Source organism: Echiichthys vipera (assembly GCF_963691815.1).
Source record: "Echiichthys vipera genome assembly, chromosome: 1".
Taxonomy (NCBI): domain Eukaryota; kingdom Metazoa; phylum Chordata; class Actinopteri; order Perciformes; family Trachinidae; genus Echiichthys; species Echiichthys vipera.
This window is the reverse complement of record NC_139826.1, coordinates 31,941,156-31,960,334: the sequence shown is the minus strand read 5'-3', so window position 1 is coordinate 31,960,334 and position 19,179 is coordinate 31,941,156. Positions and strand designations below refer to the sequence as shown.

Genomic DNA, 19,179 nt, shown 5'->3' with positions numbered 1-19,179 from the left:
CACCCAAACTATTTGTCACCACAGTGAAGTCGTTTCAGTGGTGCCCAGGAGGTTGTTCCGCCCTCTTTACCTTAAGAGCATCAGAACAAAGCCTTGCATTCATATTCAAAGCCATGGCGTGCCTCTGTGACAGCAGAAATGGTTATGGTTTGCATTAGCTTCTCACAGAGAAATAAGTTAAGAGCCATGAGTGTTTGCTGTGGGCCTGTAATTACTGTTTCTGTCTGTTTCTGAGGGCAGCGCCAAATTATCCATCACAGACTAGGAAATCCCCGAACTACAAGAAAACAGACAAGAGGAGTCAAAAACCTGAAGTTGTCTCCAGTGAGGTTTGTAGTAACTGCCTTTAAGTAAGAGAACCGCTAAAACTATTTGATACATTTATACGAAAATAACCTGTACCATTTGTGAAATACAGATGTGGTTTGACATTAAAGATCTGCAGTTTCCTTCTTACTCAGTCCTTTTATCACCACAAGATATAGATTTTATTTATACCAACAATAATGAGCAAAAATATAAAGCATCACATCAACTCTTTATAGGCAGAGACAAATAGAGGGTATAATTTTATATAAGACATCTAAAAAGACCAATTCAGAGCACAAATACATAAATCACAACTAATAACGATTACAGTTAACAATTAAAACAAGGAAGGAAAAGCACAAGCTATAACGTGAAGAGTGTATAAAAATGACAAATCTGCTTGCAAAAGAATTCCCTACGGGGCAATTACATTGACCACAGGGTAAAAGGGCCCATTAGGGTCAGGACTGCTGCGTTCAAGGACACTAGAAGCTCTACAAAAGAGCTGTCTTGTCTCAGATTGGTAGATGCTACTGTCTCTGAAACAACCCCATATCATAGTGTGAAGGTTTAAACCATCATCATTCAATAGAGATCAAAAATCTACCAGCTTTAACAGTAAAATCTTTGCTGTTCTTGGAGTTCCTATAATGTTAACGATTAGCACCACTGGGCTGGCATTGACATCAAAGCTTAATGTAAAAAAGTACTGTAAAAGGATTCAAAATATTGTCCGTGTTCACCCACTGTGTCTTTGTCTAGTGTTATAGAACCAGAAGGAAATCGATCCACTTCCACCACAGTGGGCGGCTGAGAGGAAACAGGACCGAAGATAAGACTCTGCTTTTTCTATTTCAGGAAAAGCTTTTCTTAACATTTTCTTTTTTTGTTTGTTCTCCTGTATCCAAACCCATCAACATTATAAACGTCACATTAAAGCGCATGTATGTACCACATGTACATAGACTTAAAAAATAAAGAAAGAAAATAGGGACATCAGATTTTGAAGTGTTATTTACATGCCTCTATCCGTCTGAGTGTTTCCCTTTGTAAAAATCTGTGCTTTGTACTTAAACTGCCTCGTCTTCATGAGTAGAAAAATACACAGTTTGTCTCCACTGACCTGCGAGCAGTATTTTCTGTCATGCAAAAACACCTAGAGCGAACAAAGTCGTCAAGACGTCATAACCTTACTGTCCTACAAAAATAATTGGTAGCAAAATAGACTTTAAAGTCTCGAGAGTCATGCATCTGTCCTTTTCACTGGTTTCTGTACATAATTCAGCTGTTTTTTTGTTTTTTTTTTACGGTCCTGAGTGTGCAAAAAGTCAATATCACTGATGGCTAAAAATAAGAGCAATGTCATGGACTGCTGAGAGAGAAAATTAAAAAAGCAAAGGCATATTCCTGCTCTTTTTACACAGCCTTCTGCAGAGTACTCACATCACACGTGTATTCCAACTACATTGTGTGTTTATAATTTATAATTTACACTAAAAGCTCGCAGAATAGTACAGTATGAGATGTTTTTCAAGTTCTGTGTAAATTCCTATCATATTCTACGTCTGACAAAATACAATGTAGCAAAAGCATTTTCACAAATTGGCAAAACTTCCTGAAATTAATGCAGGATATATTTCATATAACCTTCTGACAAGAGCTATTGCAGCTGTGAACCACAACTGCTATTAAATGTACTTTATCAACATCGCTTTACTAATTATCAACATTTTACAAAAGTGCATCATCCTCCTGATGGCATTTAATGACTCACTGTCTTTAAGTACTCATATATGAGTTTTAAGAGTTGCAACTCCTGTCTGCTTCATTTAAAATCTCTAGCTGTGATAAAAATATTCCCATGGTAAATCATTATAATAATTATAATCTAATGTTTAGTAAATCTCATAAATTTGACTTTTAATTACATCATTTTGGCTTTTTATCTCATAATTCTGGCTTTTATCTCATTTATAACTAACCATGGGGATATTTATTTGTCTACTGGTGGAAAAGAGCTTCCATAAAAAGCTTGATTCCTTATCATTTGTTCCTGCCTGAAACTCAGATCTGTAGGTAAACACTGTGTTACGTGCCTTTTCAGAGTCACATAGGCTACATATGACAGTATGAAAACCTAAACAAATGCTTGTACTATGCTAACAGCATATTCCTTTGCACAGTGTTACAAATGGTGGTTAAACATTTCCATCATGTTATTCATTTTCATCCGTTTCACTCGGTCACATGTGTAAATGTCTTCATAACCTATCAAATGCCCAAATACAGAAACAAAGTCAAGTGAAATACATTTACCATGCTCTTATACATGCTTTTTTTTTTTTTATAAATGCTTAAAAAAGATTAAGTTCATTTTTTTTATATCCATTGTTCACTTTAACATCTGTACAAACAATTGTAAAAATGAAATTTAAATAAAAGAGGAAAGAAATAAGAATCTCTTATTGAAAGCTCCTCCCATTGCTTCAGCCTTTCTGGCACTTCCGAAAATGCCATCATAATAAATCTGGACAAATTGTGGAGATCATACTAACATGGTACTGCTTTAATGCACTTGTCCCCTTTTGCCACAAACAACATGTATATAAAAAGTGCTACTGACAGCTGGTGGGGCGGAGGGACAAAGTTACAGATTGAGGATTGGCTGAATAAGGGGGGCTCGTCATCATTCCGTACTTGTGTAAGCGTTCTTGTCTGCATGCAGTCTGTGTGTTTTTATTCACTGACAGGAAGTGGCTGGATGAAGGGCTTTCCTAAGAGACGCTGGAGCAGCGGATGCTGGGGGAGCCCATTTGTGTGAGCACCTTGTCGAGCCACTGCAGGGGGCCGTTCAGGTGCAGCTCGATCCAGCAGGGGGTGCTGGTCACCGTCTGTCGCCTGGGAAAGACACAGGCAGAAAGAGATGTTTAGTACACAGGAAAAGCAAAGTCAAACTATATTCTACTTTCATGTGAGGCAGGAAGTTGGCCTCAGAGAACAAAAAGAAGAAAAAATCACAACAATCTGGATGAAAGAAATATTCTGAGTTACAATTGTAACACATTTTAATATTGGTTAAGACTTTAAAGATGGTGGTTAAGTCACAATCTATGAACTAATGAGGTAACACAGTGGTGATTGAGCCTATGGCGCACTGATAAAAAAGGCTTTGCAATTGTAGTATCGGATACTGAGTGTCCGTGGCGACATTCTAATAGTTCACACCCCTACACATGATACGCGGTAAAAACGCTTTGTGCCGGCCGTTCCATTCATTTCCTATGGAAGAGGCGGTAGTGCCCAATGTAGCAGCAGTTCCCAATGTAGCGGCAGCGCCCAAGGTAGCGGCCTCATTGCGGCTGACCTTTCAAATGCACAACCAATGAGACAGAAGCTTTGAGTGTGACGTTTTCGTTTCCTAGACAACCAGAGAGCGACATTAAGCTGGTTAGAAAGATGGAGGAAAAACTTATTGTGTGTCTGAGTTTCCTGAACTATTTAAGGTTACATTAAAGTCGTATCACGATCTCGGAAAGAAAACATAATGCTTGGAGGTTCATAAGCATCACACCAGAGCTAATGGTTGTTTTAATACTAACGTTGATTTAGTCGTTTGTGGGTCTCTGCGCCCGACTTTGCGGTGAGCCCAGCGCAAAAAGCTTATCATGTAAAGACCCCTTTAGTAACACGTTTTCCATCATCCAGCAGTGGTGGGTTCTCCAGAGAAGGTAGGCAGGACTAACTCAATAGACTCTTGAACTCACTTGTGTGTGAAATGATGTACACTTTCCCTGTCTCTGATAGCGTTACAAGTAAACGGTTACCACGGCCGAACAAAGGAAGAAAAGAATGATGACCACTGACGATGAAACTTCCATTAGAACTGAAAAGTGAGATTCAAAACCCCATGACACAAAAAAAAAGTAATTTTATGCAAAACTGAAACTGAAAAAAGGAAGTTTTGTTTCATAAACATTTGCTAACTTTGTTCTACTGTATAAAGTGTACCTCTAAAAACCTGTCTGGAATATTTAAATTTTTTTCCTTTTGTTTTTGATTCCTGAAAAAGCAAAACTTTAGAAGAGGAAATCTAAACTAAGATTAGAGGAGGGGATGGGAGAGGAGATGAGAGGAAAGTGTTCAAATTATTATGTATGAGAGTAAGTGGTGGGAAACGATTGCTCTAATGCCTAAAGTAAACGGTGAAAGTCCCACATCAGCTGCAGAAAACATTGCAGAAGCTGTATTACAAAATGCAGTTTGTATGTGCTAACAGTCTGCCTCTGTGCTCTCTGTTGAGTTTTTTCTTCTGACAAATGAAACAAAACTGAACATTTTATTTGCTTAAAAGTAGTGATGCACGGATTTATGGGTATCAGACAATATATCAGACGATATTTGCCTTACAATCGGATGATATTGATTACAGTGATTGATGTTTTTCTGCTGGGTTGCATCCATTTTGCACTGGGTAAAAGGTCAAAAAGACTTTTGAACCCATTACATTTAAAACAATAATACTCATATTAAAGGTTACTTCATTTCTGCTCCTTCAAAATAAAATGTAATGAACTGGGCTCACTGACTTTGAAACGATTCAGTTAAATTTCTTTGTTTCCCTGGCACAAACGTGAATACATAAAAACAAAATCTACAATAACAACAAGCAAACATTGATTTCAGCATCGCCTATTGGCCAAGTTCTTATTTTAAACATTGGTATTGGTATCAAACCAGAATTTCAGAATTGGTGCACAGAGTTGTGCCTGAACGCGTTCATTGAACGATAGTATTAGATAGATACATATTTTGGGAGAACGTAAACTGAACGTACTGTATTCTGCCTGGTGAACATTGCTGTGAACACGTTCATTCTGGTGTCTGTGTACAATAGGCTCTCTCAGTTTAACTTTGTTCAGTAAGGTAAACAGGCCTTAATATGTAGCGGAAAAAACATCCAATCTGGCAACATCAGCCACCAGAGTCGCACAGCCGCATGAGTCATCACAACGTATAGGTGACAAAGCAGCAAGAAGGCCTCATATTCTCGTTTAAACATGTTTTATTTTTAAGGTAGGTGAGTATGGGAACAATCTTAAAATTCTGTGCCATCTTTGCCCGCTGGCTTTCAAAATTAAAAGAAAGAATCCGCACTTCAGTCACATCCACAGCAAAACTTAAACGGCACATTGAACTGAAGCCCCCAGCATTTCAAGGTATGTGCGAGCAAATAAAAAAATCAAAAGACAGTCAAGACGGATCCTTGACCCAAATCTCATTAACTGCGTACAGTAGCAGATCCGCTGTCATCTCCCAGCCACAGCTGGACAACCTGGTGGTGCAGTAAATTGTCAGACACCTGCAGCCTTAGAGAAAAGTGGAAGCCCAGCTTTCATAAAATTAATTTCGAGTTCAACCTTAATTTCCTACCTCAGCCTGGTTCCTGGTTTTACTATTAATGTAACTTGTTTGTTGAACCTGATATATTTTGCCAGGATTCCAGTATTGCTTTTTTGTACTGAAATGGAAAGTTCTTAGAATTAAAAAAAACATTTGGACCTTTGGGTCTCTTTATATTTCCTCATTAAAAAAGTTTATTCATGCAGCAAGTTTTTCTTCATGGTTTTGAGAATATACTGTACAATTTTAATGTAAACCCTGGCTGGATATGGATTCAAAATTGGATATGAAGATGAAATCTGACGCATAGTGTTAGTGTTAAAACTGTTAAAATAATTGCTGTCTATTGTTCTATGTAGACTGTGGCAATACTTTTGGAACTGTGAACTAATTGGAAATTATGAAAAATGAACTGAACTAGTTCATTTTAAAATTTGTGAACTAAACTTTTGACTAGTTCATGTACAAAATGAACTTTCCCAACACTGTCGGTCATCCCAAGTGATGAACCAAACCTTGTTTTAAGACAGCTTGAAATAGTTCAGTAAATAAAATATCTAACACCATCGTCTCGAAGTCAATGCCAACTGCAACAGCAGGCAAAATGTATCCTGTACATTGTTGCACATCTCATTTCTGCATTGGCAAGCCAGATAAACACAGACACTTGCCAGCTGTGTGATTTCCCTCTGGCTTATATGGTTTGTTTTATGTGCGCTGGCAATAAAATCTGAATACATTAGTTGCAACAATGATAGTTTTTCATACATCTTTACATTTGGATGTTTATATTTAATTTGTTTATAGTGAATTAAAAAAGAACATGTAAAATAGATAAAAGAGGTAAAAAAAAAAAATTTAAAAAAACCTGTTTGCATTGGAACAGGCTGAGAGAGAGTGTGAGGTGTGGGTGGAGGCCTGGCTGGTCCAGTAACCTGAATCCTGTTTTTAACTGTCTCCACATGTCAGCGTTTGGTCTGGACAGGACTTGCGAACAGTCCCTCACAGCACAAAGGTTTCCCCCTCTGAGGAAACCTCCTGTGCAGAGCCAACTTTCAGACAATAATCAGCACCGCTTTTATTCCGTCTCCTCCTTTCTTATTATCAGTGAGTCAGACTGTATGGAAAACAGGGAGGGGATGGCAGAGGGAAAGTCTGACATCTCTTTTTGACACAGCACATGTGTGTTTGTTTAAAAATAGTCTGGCGTGCCAACAAGGACCTGTTTCTATCGATGAGGGCTCGGCGACGTCATACATCGGGCTCACCGGAGTGTGAGCAGATGCCTGGGAGCGGGGGCGGCTGGACTGTGGGATGTGACTCACAGTTCACTGTTTGTTTCTGTTGTCTGTGTTTACATAAGGGCCTGCTAAGGATCTTTGCACAACAATGCTTATAATTTACTGACAAGTTGGTTGTGGGTTTTACCATGTTAAGCTGTTCGGCTCTGCAGCGGCTGGGGTTTACCTTTTAGGAAGTGAGTGAGTGGTTGTCATTAATTCTAAGCTGATCAGTGACAGCAGCTTACCTGTACTCGGCTCCCCAGCCCTTGACGAAGCTCATGCGGATGGTGCACATCCTGGTCAGCTGGTACACAGCTTCAAACCCCTGGTTGACTGACTGGGCTAGCAGGGCAGCGAACTCCTGATTGTTGAAAATCTTCAGGTTACATCCTGGAGAACAAACAACACGCAAGAAAAGTCAGGTTACAACAACTGGTCACAATCATTTTGGGTTTACTGCAATTGGACATGCACGTCACACTGGGGACAGCTTTTGAGAGATTTGGCTTAACACAGTACTCGTATAACACCTTTTATGGCTCATGAGTGAGCTGCCTCAGTTAATGTCACAATGCATCATGGGTAATTGACAAGAACGTTGTGCATGGAATAAAAAAGATATATCTGGTTTTGAAGAATCAATTTTGATACTGTTTTTTAACTGACCTTTGTGTGTCCAATGATGTTATAGGAGTGCAATGCTAAATCAGTGAAGCACTCTTTTAAACATGAGTTGGAACTGTGAGAGAGTTTAAAATATAATATAATATTCAGCAGGTCTGAATGTTACTATGCTTCTACAGAGGTTTAAAAAAAATAAAAACTTTTTTAACCATTACAAGTTATTTAGCCTGAACTATGAAATGGATGAAAGGAATCTAATTAAAATTGTAAATCAGCTGATTCACAATGTTTTAATACTTTCATAAAGTTATTTTATTTTCTTCTTACTTATTGTTCTTATACATTATTATATACTATTGCAAATCCAAAGTCATGAGTGAACGGGTTATATGTTAAATAATTGTGATCTCAATATTGACTAAAATAATCGTGATTAGGATTTTTGCCATAATCTAGCAGCTCTAGTTGAAACGCTTTACATTAAAATGACTTGATACATGTAACCAGCAAGTACAACTGCCATCCCATCTAAGTAAAGAGGTGCTTGTCTGGAAAGGGTTGTGTGTGACTCAGACAACAAAGTGCAGCGCTGCTTGTGTCAACATGTTGCTTCTGACAACAAACCTCTACGGAGACACTTTAGCCAGGGGACATTCCTGGACCGGTGGTGAAAAAAAAGGTGATGTTTTAAATGTGTTCTCTGCTGGTCGCAGTTGTGATGATACAGCCACAGAAAATCTGTTCTGAATCATACATTTTAACGATTTAACATAACTGAGATTAATCCCAACTTGGAAACCAAGAGAGGTCCTCCAGTGTCGTCAGTTTTGCCACAGACATAGAAAGTGCTCAAGCTGGAGAATATTGGCAGCAGAGAGTCGCTGACAAACACACATAGTTGTCTCCAGATGTTTATTCCTCCCCTAAAAACTACACTCAGCAGTGGAAGCTAGAGACAAATGCAACTTCACACTGAACTATTTTTTATGAACACATGGGAGACGGTGTCTCCGTCAGCTAGACACACACCTGGAGGGATCTTGCAGACTGTGGCAGGGTGCCAGCCGTAGCGTTGGTTACAGTTGGGGCTCTGGACAAAGATGGCGCTGTCGCTGAGACACTCAGCAAACACTTCTCCTCCGATGTAATACAGCCGCACACCACGACCTTGAAGAAAACAGACAGAACAAGATAAAATGCCACAATAAAGACAATAAAGAGTAGTGATTACAAATCCAGAGTAATGTCTTATTGATAGAAAGGAGCCTTGTGTGATTATAAACAACTTTTCACGTGTGCACTAAATGGAGTCATACCAATATGTCTGCGTGTTAACTCCACAGCTGCGTTGCGGTTGACGTTGGACAACAGGCCCAGGCAGAAACGCTCCGAGTTTGAGGGGTCTGTGAAGCCATCCACTGTCAGCGAGGGCTGTGAGGCGTGGAAGGTCTCTCCTACTCGCTGGTTCAACTCATAGTAGGAAATAGAGCACCAGAATGCCGGCTCACAGTATGTCACTGGTTGAAGGTCTGACACAGAGAGATGGAGAAAGATACGGTTTGCTTTCTTCAAACAGATAGAGTGACTCGTGAATGGAGTAGTGCAGATAGAAGGATGGCTTTGAATAGACTGAAATGTAGAGATCAATAAGAAATTGAATGCTTGAAATAATACAGGAGGAAAAAAACTAATGGGTAACAGGAGACAGTAGGCACGGGTTAAAAGGATAAGAGGAGGTTGCAAATCGGGGGAATAATGGCCAGAAAACAGAATAGATGGGAGTGAAAATGGAAATGAAGAGCAAGTGAAGCAAGGAAGGGGCAATTGTGGGGAGAAAAGGGGCTGATGTGGATGTAGAGGGGGAAGAAAAACATAACCAACGAAAACATTAGGCTGAGCTTGCGTCACGAAATGTCAAACCCATACGCTGTTTCCCAGAAGCTTTTACCAGACAAAATGTGGAAACTCAACCCTCACTGGTGGGACGCTGAAGCCAAAATGGTCAAATTAGAGGCTTATCCATGATAATTTTCAGTAACTTCAACTGGTTCTGGTAATTTGCTATTTTTCCCCTCAACATGGTCAATCACTAACAACCTCAACATTTTGTCCTTGGCTTTGAAGTCCAGAACAGAGCTGGACGACGCTGCCAAATGAAACTGGTGTGATTTTGTTATTTCACCAGAGTCTTTCCAGCCGAACCCCCTGGCGTTTTTCCATCCTGATAGAATAAACGTAGGATATTGTCACTGAAGTTAGTTTGGGCTGACTGGTGTCTTGGTCTGTTCAACAGAGAAGACAAAGGCTCCTTTCATCTTCTGGTTTCCTCTTACAAAAATGGAGTTAAATCAAACAGAGAATTCCCACTGGGGAGATACACTATAGAAACATTTGTCTGTGAGAGAAGGCAGACGGACAGAAAAGTACACAAACACACACTTACGTACACACACAAACACAGTACTTACCTAAGTTGCTGTGTGTGGGTGAAACAGGGTTAGGTGACAGGTTCGGGGAGCTTGTGTCCATGCTGTGGGTCATCTGGTGGTCGCTGGTCTCTCCATCCTCACTGAGGTAACCTGGTGGTGGCGTTTCTGAGACACGCAAAAATACAAAGACACAGACAACAACTCATCACATTTAAATAGATCAGGTGGAAGTCTCTGCTGTACACGCATAGTAGCTGGTTGATAGAAACACACCACAGGCAGACAAGAAGGAAATAGGCAACACTGGCAATCTACAGATGATTACATTACATACAGTTAATATCAAATACAGCAGCTCCCATCTGTGTTTAAAGCTGAAGTTGGAAACTTTCTCTGAAAAATATGTTGTTTTTTTTCATATTTTCCGTAACTGCAAAATGAGACAGGCAATCTGTGAAACAGTCATGTATCTCTTCCTTCAACTTTTGTTGCTGTCTGCTCCTAATGGCATCTGCTAGATCCCACCGTGACCAACTGTGAAACCAAGCAGATCAAATATGAGTCGAGGTTCTGTAACTGTATTATATATTTCTCACATTAGGGGTTTTCAGAAACGGTTTAGTTCTCTAGGTGGTCAGCTGGCTTGGTCGCAAATTTCCTCATTTTAAAGCTAAACGGTAAATTAAATTAAAATATGTTTCTGAAAACACTTTATGCACGAAATATGCAATACAATAACAGACTTGATAAATATTTGAGCTGCTTAGTTCCACAGTTTGATCGGCGTTCAGAGCAGTTATTGACACTGCGTCAGAGACTCCTCGGCTCTGTTGGTCGGGCACGGTAAAATCTATCGGACGCCTTTGAGGTAGAGCTTTATTACTAATTCACAGATCGTCCGTCTCATTGTGCTGTTGGGATATAGTGACATTTTCAGCAAAAAAAAATTATTGGAGGAGCACGTTCAAAGCCATGTCGGATAACAGTTTTTGACTGTTCAGACTGACTGCAAACACGTATCACTGTGTGAAAGGTGTGCTCTGCACCAAGTCAGCCTCAACAGAGGCTTGGCAGTGCTCAACTTATGAACAAAAGAGCAGGTTAAACAATAGGAGCCCGTATGTGGGTAACCCAAAAACAAGGAGCCCAAACATCTCAACAACTATGGATCCACAATATTTAATTTCGTCTTAGAAGAGAGCTTGATAAAATGACAGAAAAGACAATAAAGTGATGCACTGAATTATCCACGCCCATATGTAATGTCAACAGCTTGACACTGTGGATAATCGGACATGGTGTAAAAGATTCTCATGCGAGTCTTGGAGTAAAAGGAGTATCTAGAGTAAGTTGTGTTAGGAAGCATGCTGGTACCTGGTATGTAGTTGCTCTGAGGCTCAATGCCAGCAGGGAAGTTGGTGTTTTCTGGGATTGAATGGCTGTAGTCATCCAGAGGAGGGAACTCACTGGGGATTTCTGTGTGTCTGGGCACCAGCACTGGTGGGAGTACTGTATATTGGACATAAAGACAGGTAGTTCTTTAGAACATACAGCAGCAATAGCGATTTGTTTCATGTATGGGTAATGTAACACAATTAAAAGTATAATAAATAAAACAATGATTAGGAAACTGTTTTGTGCAAAATAATCACAGAAAAAGAAAGAAAAGGAAGACTTCTAGATAAATACAGATCTAGAAAAGTGTCTTGTAAAAAAGACACATAGAAAGCAATAAACAGCAAAGTGCAATAAATCTGCCACGCTCCATCCTTTACAGTATATCCTTGGGAAACACTTATATTAAGAGCTCTCTCAGAAACACTCTCTCATCGCTCGTACCTGGTGTCTCTACTCTCTGGTAGTGGTACGGGTTGACACACACTTCATCCTTTTTCGTGTGGAAGGCATACTCGCATAGCTCCACCGCCCGCAGCTCATGGTGGGACTGCAGGTCAGGCCAGCGCCACAGGCGGCAGTAGATGACGTGGGGCAAACCTTTTCTGTGAGAGACCTGCAGACGGCCATCGAGAGACCTGCAGGTAGGAGGAGAGAAAGAAGCAGAGAGGTTTGTCAGCAACCTGCAACACCTTCTTTTGAAATACTGTTTTGTGTGTTTTTAAGCATTTTTAATACAAAATTAAAACAATGTTTTCTTGTTTGGTATCTTGATAATGTCTTGGCCTCATATGCGTAAATGTTGACAATGTAATTACTTGAGAGTTTTCACTTGAAATACTGACTTGATATTATGTGGAATAATACTAATTTACTGTTTTCCCCATCAAAGTTCAGACGAATTTACTAGTTAGAATACAAGACTTGGACGGGTTAATGTCTGATCTGCCTTCCCTAAGCCCTTTGTGAACCTTTTAAAGTAAAAATAACTTATTTTGCTTTGTCCAAAACACAATACATTTTTCTCTTATTTTTTTTATTCTAGGAACTTTGACAAATATTGGTTGTCCCATTTTAAATGTTTCTCTGGCTTTAGTATAACCATGTATTGTTTGAAATGGAAACTGATACATAACAAAGTATGATAACAATAATAATAATAATAATAATAATAATAACATTAAAAAGTGTATTCTCACACATTGACAATTTGTGAGAATACATTTTTTTCTTTCACATCTGTCCTCAAATCATATCAACCACCAGGTGTGTGGTGTTTCCTATTGTTTTTGTCTGGGCTCTGTGGCTGCCTCCTACTGACGAGGGTCCCAGCTGTGTGTGAGTTGGTTATGAGGTGATGTCTAATAATAAACAACCGGCAATGAGATTTTAGTATATATAACAGGAATTTCATTGTGTTCTATAACGTCTGCACTCATCTGGTATACAATACTGTTGGCAGGAAAATTATTTAGGCTGTAATGAGCTGTAGTTTGATGCTGCACATTGTCATAATGTGAATGTACTCTGTAATCTCTGAGCACAGTGACCCAAAAACACAGTCATCATCTTATGCAAGCAGCAACAACCACATATGCCCCTTCTATCTCTGTCTCACCCACACACAAATACAGAGCAAGGGTCAAAGGTGTAAGCTAAAGCCCTTCAGAATGTCAGTCCCCAAATAAAAACAAGGCAGCGTACGGTTCATCTACTGAAAACTCAGCAGTGCCCCATCTAGGTCAGCCACTGTATCCAGCAGGAAGAGACTGGTGTTTTAATTTTTCATAGCAAACGCTCTCATTCACTCTGTGTGTGTGTGTGAGTGTGCGTGTGTGTGTGTGTGTGTGTGTGTGTGTGTGTGTGTGTGTGTGTGTGTGTGTGTGTGTGTGTGCGTGTGTGAGTGTGAGTGTGCGTGTGCGTGTGTGTGCTTGTGTGTGTTGGGGGGAGGGTGTCTTGAGTTTGTAAATGGTGTCTGAGTACATTATGTGCACACAAGCATAAAGGAGCATACGGTAGAAGAGACAAACTATCAGAGGAGGAAAGCTGAAAAACAAATCCTTGAAGCCTGAAAGCGAGAGCTGCTGTGTAAACACCCACACCACATATTTGCATTCAAAAGCCTAATTAGGGACCACATCTTGTAAGAATAAGTCTATCTACTTCAAAAGAACTGTCCTAAACCACAAACCTGACATGATAAGATTGCGTGTTCAAAAAGAAAAAAGTCCAGTAAAGCAGTAAGGTTAAGGCGGAGCTGTGTTATAGACATCTAATGATTGAAAAGCTGTTTTTTATAGTTTGTGAAAAAGCAGCCATCTCTTGGGGTTTAACACTTACACGGGTTGTCCCGTAGCCACCACTGGAGAAGTGAAAGTTGACAACAGGGCTGTCCTCAGTCATGAAATGCTATCACTGCCACATAAAAGTAATCTTTTCTTTTTAAACAGCAGTTTTTTTTCATAGATTTCACAATATAAAACTACGACTTTTAAGGGTGTATTGTACTCTCTCTCTCTATTAAAGCTCAACCCAAGTAAAAAGTAGTTTTTCAGAGCGAGCCATAGCAACATCCTGCAGGTTATCACAGCTGACACATTAAAAGAGGAAGTGAGCAACATAAAAATACTAACAAAAAGTAATAATGAAATCCAATTATGCCTAAGACCATAACAATGTGGCTAGGGATGTCTCATGATAACAGCGTCTGATCAAAGACCTCCCAGACTTTTAAATCAAGGACAAACAACAGTGCTCAACCCTCTGTTTCTGATCTTAGTGTTGAAAGAAAAAATTCAACAATCGAGGAGATTTGGCTCCACAATTACAAACTGGATACAAAGTATATAAACAGGAACACCTCAGGTTATTATTCAATCAAGTACAACAGCCTGCAATAAAAGCTATCTTTGTTAAGCTAATAATGTTACAAGTTTGTTACAATGTGACACGTGCAGCATTTAAAGTTATTTTGTAGCTTGTAACATTTTATTAAATGTCTTTCAGTTAATGTCAGTGAGGGTCTACTTGTGATCACTGTTCCTCTTTTCTGTTGCAGTTTTCAAGTGTTTGGTATATACTGTCATGATTTATTGGTGCTGTTTCCCTTTACCCCATTTCATAATAAAGTTTGTGACTGATCAGCTAATCAGGCTTTTTAATAGCTCCGTTAAGTTGCCTCAAGTCACTTTAAGATGTTGTCAGACCTCCATTAAAGCTAATGGGTATTAAACTTACTGACTTAATTTGCAAAATAAAAGAAGCATAAAGACTTAAAGACAAGAATACAAGAAGCAGCTTTAATAGCAAATAGTGGGAAATTGTCCAAAATCCTGGAACAACACATGGAAACCCTTGAAAAGTACGTTTGGGAGGAGGAATAAGTGGTCACATGCAGGCAGTCACTGACTGGAAGAAACAAGATATTTACTTAATTACAGCACAAAGTGTATAACAAACAAAACAACGTAAAGCTCTGACAGAATCCACTGAGATATTTAATTCCAGGTTACTGAGGTGTAAGGTATTCCTTGGAGCAGAAATGTAATAGCACTTTTTTCTTGCTGTAGCTGTGTTAGAGACAGGGCTGATCTGATGTCAGTGGTATGAGTGTTCGGTCCCTGTTGCTGAGTGGGTGTTTGGTGGCTAGACTCTGCGTGGGCTGAGACAGACATGCACAAACTGCAGTGGCATTACCGGCTTTATTTGGTGTCCTTCAGTGCTGACTGTCCCTCTCTTTGTAAAGACAAGTGCATTTATTTTCATGTCGTATAAAAAGAGTGTGAAAAAGCAACAGTTCCCAAACCAGCAAAAATTATCTCATAAGTAGACTAGGAAAAAGTATCCCAAAACTTAAGGCGTATAGAAAAAAAAGAAGAAACTTGGGGAGAGGTTGATATCTATTTGGACTCTGCACTGCTCAGTGAAACAAATCAATGTAGATCATCAACACATATTATCTAGTGCAGAGGTTTACGATTCAAATTTCCAGCCTTCCGAGGGAGCGTCAGACGTCGTCACATTTAAGCGCGTTTGATTTCTGACAGAAACCTTGACACATGAAATGACGTGACGCAGGGTATTTTTTCGGTGAGGTTTTAAAAGGCTTAAAGATCACCTGCAGTGTTTTCTTGTTAACAAACAAAATGTATGTTTACGTTCAGTTTGTCTTACCAAAACGCAATGAGTATATCTGAACAGTGTATTTTCTTCCTGATAAGACATTCAGAAAAGCCTATTTTTAAAATTAGCACAATGATTGTTTTTAGTAGCCGTTCATGAAACTGGCATTGGGGGTAAATTTCCATCAGAATTTAATCCAGTGAAGAAGAAGAAGAAGAAGAAGAGGAAGAAGAAGAAGAAGAAGAATTCCTTTATTCGTCCCGCAATGGGGAAATTCAATTTTCACTCTATTTTTTTTATTTTACACACACACAGGCCCGAAATACACACACATGCACAGACAGGACCTATACACATGCAACTAATGGAGAGACGTTAGAGCGAGGGGGCTGCCAGTGACCGGCGGCCCGAGCAGTTGGGGGTTCGGTGCCTTGCTCAACAGCACCTCGACAGTGGCCAGGAGATGAACTGGCGCCTCTCCAGCCACCAGTCCACGCTCCATTCATGGTCCACACAGTGGACTGCCGTGTTCTGTCTAACCAACAGTCCAAAACCCTTAAAACATTTTTTACAATTATGGAAGACAAGGAAAAGCAAACCAAACCAAATTTACGCTTGAACTACAAACACCAGCCGTGACACCAAACTGAACCCCTTCTTTACTCCCTACTCCTCTACATCTGGCTCCCTTACTTGAACCATACCCATCTTCGTCCTCGACCTTCATTTTGATCTAAACTACACACGTTTTGTGACTTAAGAATCTTACACAGTTGGGACTCGATCACGATGACAAAATCGGGCCGCAGACAGAAGAATACACAAAACCACCTCTTTAGCAGTTCCGGCTACAGGAGGTGTCTCATGGAAAACATTTTGATGACAAACACAGATCCACAAGTTGAAAACAATACCAGCATTGCTGCCGCTGCTGGTTTAAAACAACAAAAGCAACTATTGCCTAATTTTTGAAGCTCTATTGTGAATTGTTTACAACCAACTGTGGTTCGTTGCCCACACACTCACACACATGCATGTTGGATACAGGCGATACTAACAGAATAGGGAACGATTCATAAAAAACCTTGATTCATAGCACTACTGGTAATATTATTATATTACACTTTCTTTTGTAGTAGTTCTATTTAATAAAAGTTTTAATTTACAGAAAAAAAGGCAGGAAATGCATACAGCAACATTCAGAGCACATGAAACACGTAGACAGGTCTAAACACACACTACACACTACACAATCTGAATGACTCACTTTATTGAAGAAATTTATGAATACACACGGTAAATGAGACTTTAATGGGATGAGAAGAACACTGCAAAAACCACTCCTGCGCCACCATCAAGCCTCAGCCTGTTGTTTAGAGGATGAGCCAGCAGCACTGTCTAAACAGATACTGCAAAACACTTGAAATGATTTGGAGCTCAGGGTGCTTCAGTTATGCAGCAGGGGGGAGAACTATGACCCCAGATTCCCAGCTGGGTGGACATGGGTGAGGTCTGAAGGCTTCCAAGAATCCAGGTCAGCAGTTTTCAACCTTTAGCGCCAGAAACTGGTCAGAACAGACTGATTTATGTTTACAAAGTCCTAACTCGCGCTGAAAAATTAGATTGGAGCAGAAAAGTAATGGCACATTTTTCTTGCTGTAGCTGTGTTAAGTAGTCAGACAGGGCTGACTAATTAGATGGAGACCGATGACCAAAGAATAGCGTTATTTTGATTTATATTTTTGCAATATTGGCTTTGTGTAAAACTGTTTTTCTGTGTGCCTCAAACTTTTTTGTCTTTCAAAAAAGCAAACAGTACTTTAAAATGAATAGTGTGTAATTTGAGGTTAGAGAAGGTCGGCTCAAGCATGGGTTTCCAGATAAGTGTGTTCATAGTTTATGCAGTAGTATGGTGTTAAGGGCCGCTACTAATGATTATTTTAATTATCGATCAATCCGCAGATTATTTTCAAGAGTCTAAAACCTAAAAGTGTCCAGTTTATATTAAAGGTAATATAAAACTGACCAAGCATTTTAAATATATTTTACCTATTTTGTGTAGATCAACAACAAAAAACTAACTACACACTGTTTCAGTATTTTACATCTCACAAAACCTATATTAACATACAGTTGAATACGATTTCAGTTACAGTTTTTATACTTAAATTTGCACAGTTCTACTATGTGAAATAAAATAGGAAGCAATACTACCTACTGTAGGTCTGCAACTAACAGGCTATATAAGAATCGTTTGGTCTGTCAGAAAATGTTTTTTAAAATGTTAATGTTAATTGATTAATTGACAAATCTTTTCAGTACTAGTTAAAACAAAGAGGCATTTTATTTTGAATGTTTACTGCAGGGGTGAAACGATTGAATGAATAAAAAATAACCAAACTTCTCTCCACTTTCCTGACCTGCTTTCATTTCTATCTCCTTCTGTAGAGACAACATGAAAGGCTTGTTAATCTTTAGGTCATCTTGATTCCCTTTCAGATAGAGAACAGGAGCCAAAGCACCAACATTTCTCTGTCAAGAGACAGTCAGAGTAAAATTGATGTCTAAAAGGAAAGGGACAAATTGGTATAGATTTTTTTTCCACAGGGGAAATTGTGTCAACATCATTGTGTTTCATGACCCGAAGCTGAGGCTGAACCTGACCTTTACGCCCAACCAGCTCCGTTTGAGTGAATGGTAGGGAGTGCAATCTGTGCGTATACACACACACACACACACACACACACACACACACACACACACACACACACACACACACACACACACACACACACACACACACACACACACACACACACACACACACACACACACACACACACACACACACACACACACACACACACACACACACACACACACACACACACACACACACACACACACACACACACACACACACACACACACACACACACACACACACACAAATAGAAGCAAAGGTATGAGCGAGTGAAATAAAATGACTGTACTTCCCTGGGACTCAAACATTTAGTAATCATCTGTGTAAAGGGACTGTTTGAATTTAAAATACGGAGGATACGCAGTTATAATTGATTGTGAAGAGGACGAGATACACAAATTTCACTCGTGTGTGTGTGTGTGTGTGTGTGTGCGTGTGTGCATGTTGACTCATAAAACAGACTCAGACAGAGCGGATTGAGCTTCACTGAGCTGAGCTGGGTTGGAAGGGGGGCAAAACAAACACTCTGAGGCATGCCCAGTTACGCTCAGAGACACAAACATATACACTGTGTGTTTTCAGGCTGGCCATGGTCCGAGCAGTGCTGAACAAACACACACAGAGACACAAAACATGCACACACACTCTCTTTCTCTCTCTCCCTGTGGGCTCAGACCTTTTGACACAGGCTTTTTACAACTCTCTGGCAAGCTTTGAACTCAAACGAAAGTCTAAGCTCACTAAAAAGATGCCAGCAAACACTGAGTCTACTTTATTTTTGTTGTCTTCATGTGTTAGACATTAGGCTACTAAAGTCTCATGCAATCCAAAAATGTAAAGAAATTATTGCGGACTTTTAAAGTGCCTGCGAGTGCATGTAAACATTAGGACCTCAAGTCCACAATCTGTCCTA

General features: G+C 39.6%; 1 protein-coding gene across 1 annotated transcript in view; it reads right to left on the bottom strand.

The window, feature by feature from the left end:
• Positions 1-533: 533 nt before the first annotated feature.
• Positions 534-19,179, bottom strand: part of LOC310945682 (mothers against decapentaplegic homolog 3) — a 32,267-nt gene continuing 13,621 nt past the window's right edge. Inside the window, exons 2-8 of the mRNA XM_083911859.1 lie at positions 11,885-12,078; positions 11,420-11,554; positions 10,085-10,210; positions 8,933-9,145; positions 8,646-8,783; positions 7,238-7,382; positions 534-3,207 (exon numbers count right to left, since the gene is read on the bottom strand). Of these exons, the coding sequence (XP_083767985.1) occupies positions 3,084-3,207; positions 7,238-7,382; positions 8,646-8,783; positions 8,933-9,145; positions 10,085-10,210; positions 11,420-11,554; positions 11,885-12,078 (1,075 nt within the window). The 3' untranslated portion in view covers positions 534-3,083. The remainder of the gene's footprint in view (positions 3,208-7,237; positions 7,383-8,645; positions 8,784-8,932; positions 9,146-10,084; positions 10,211-11,419; positions 11,555-11,884; positions 12,079-19,179) is intronic.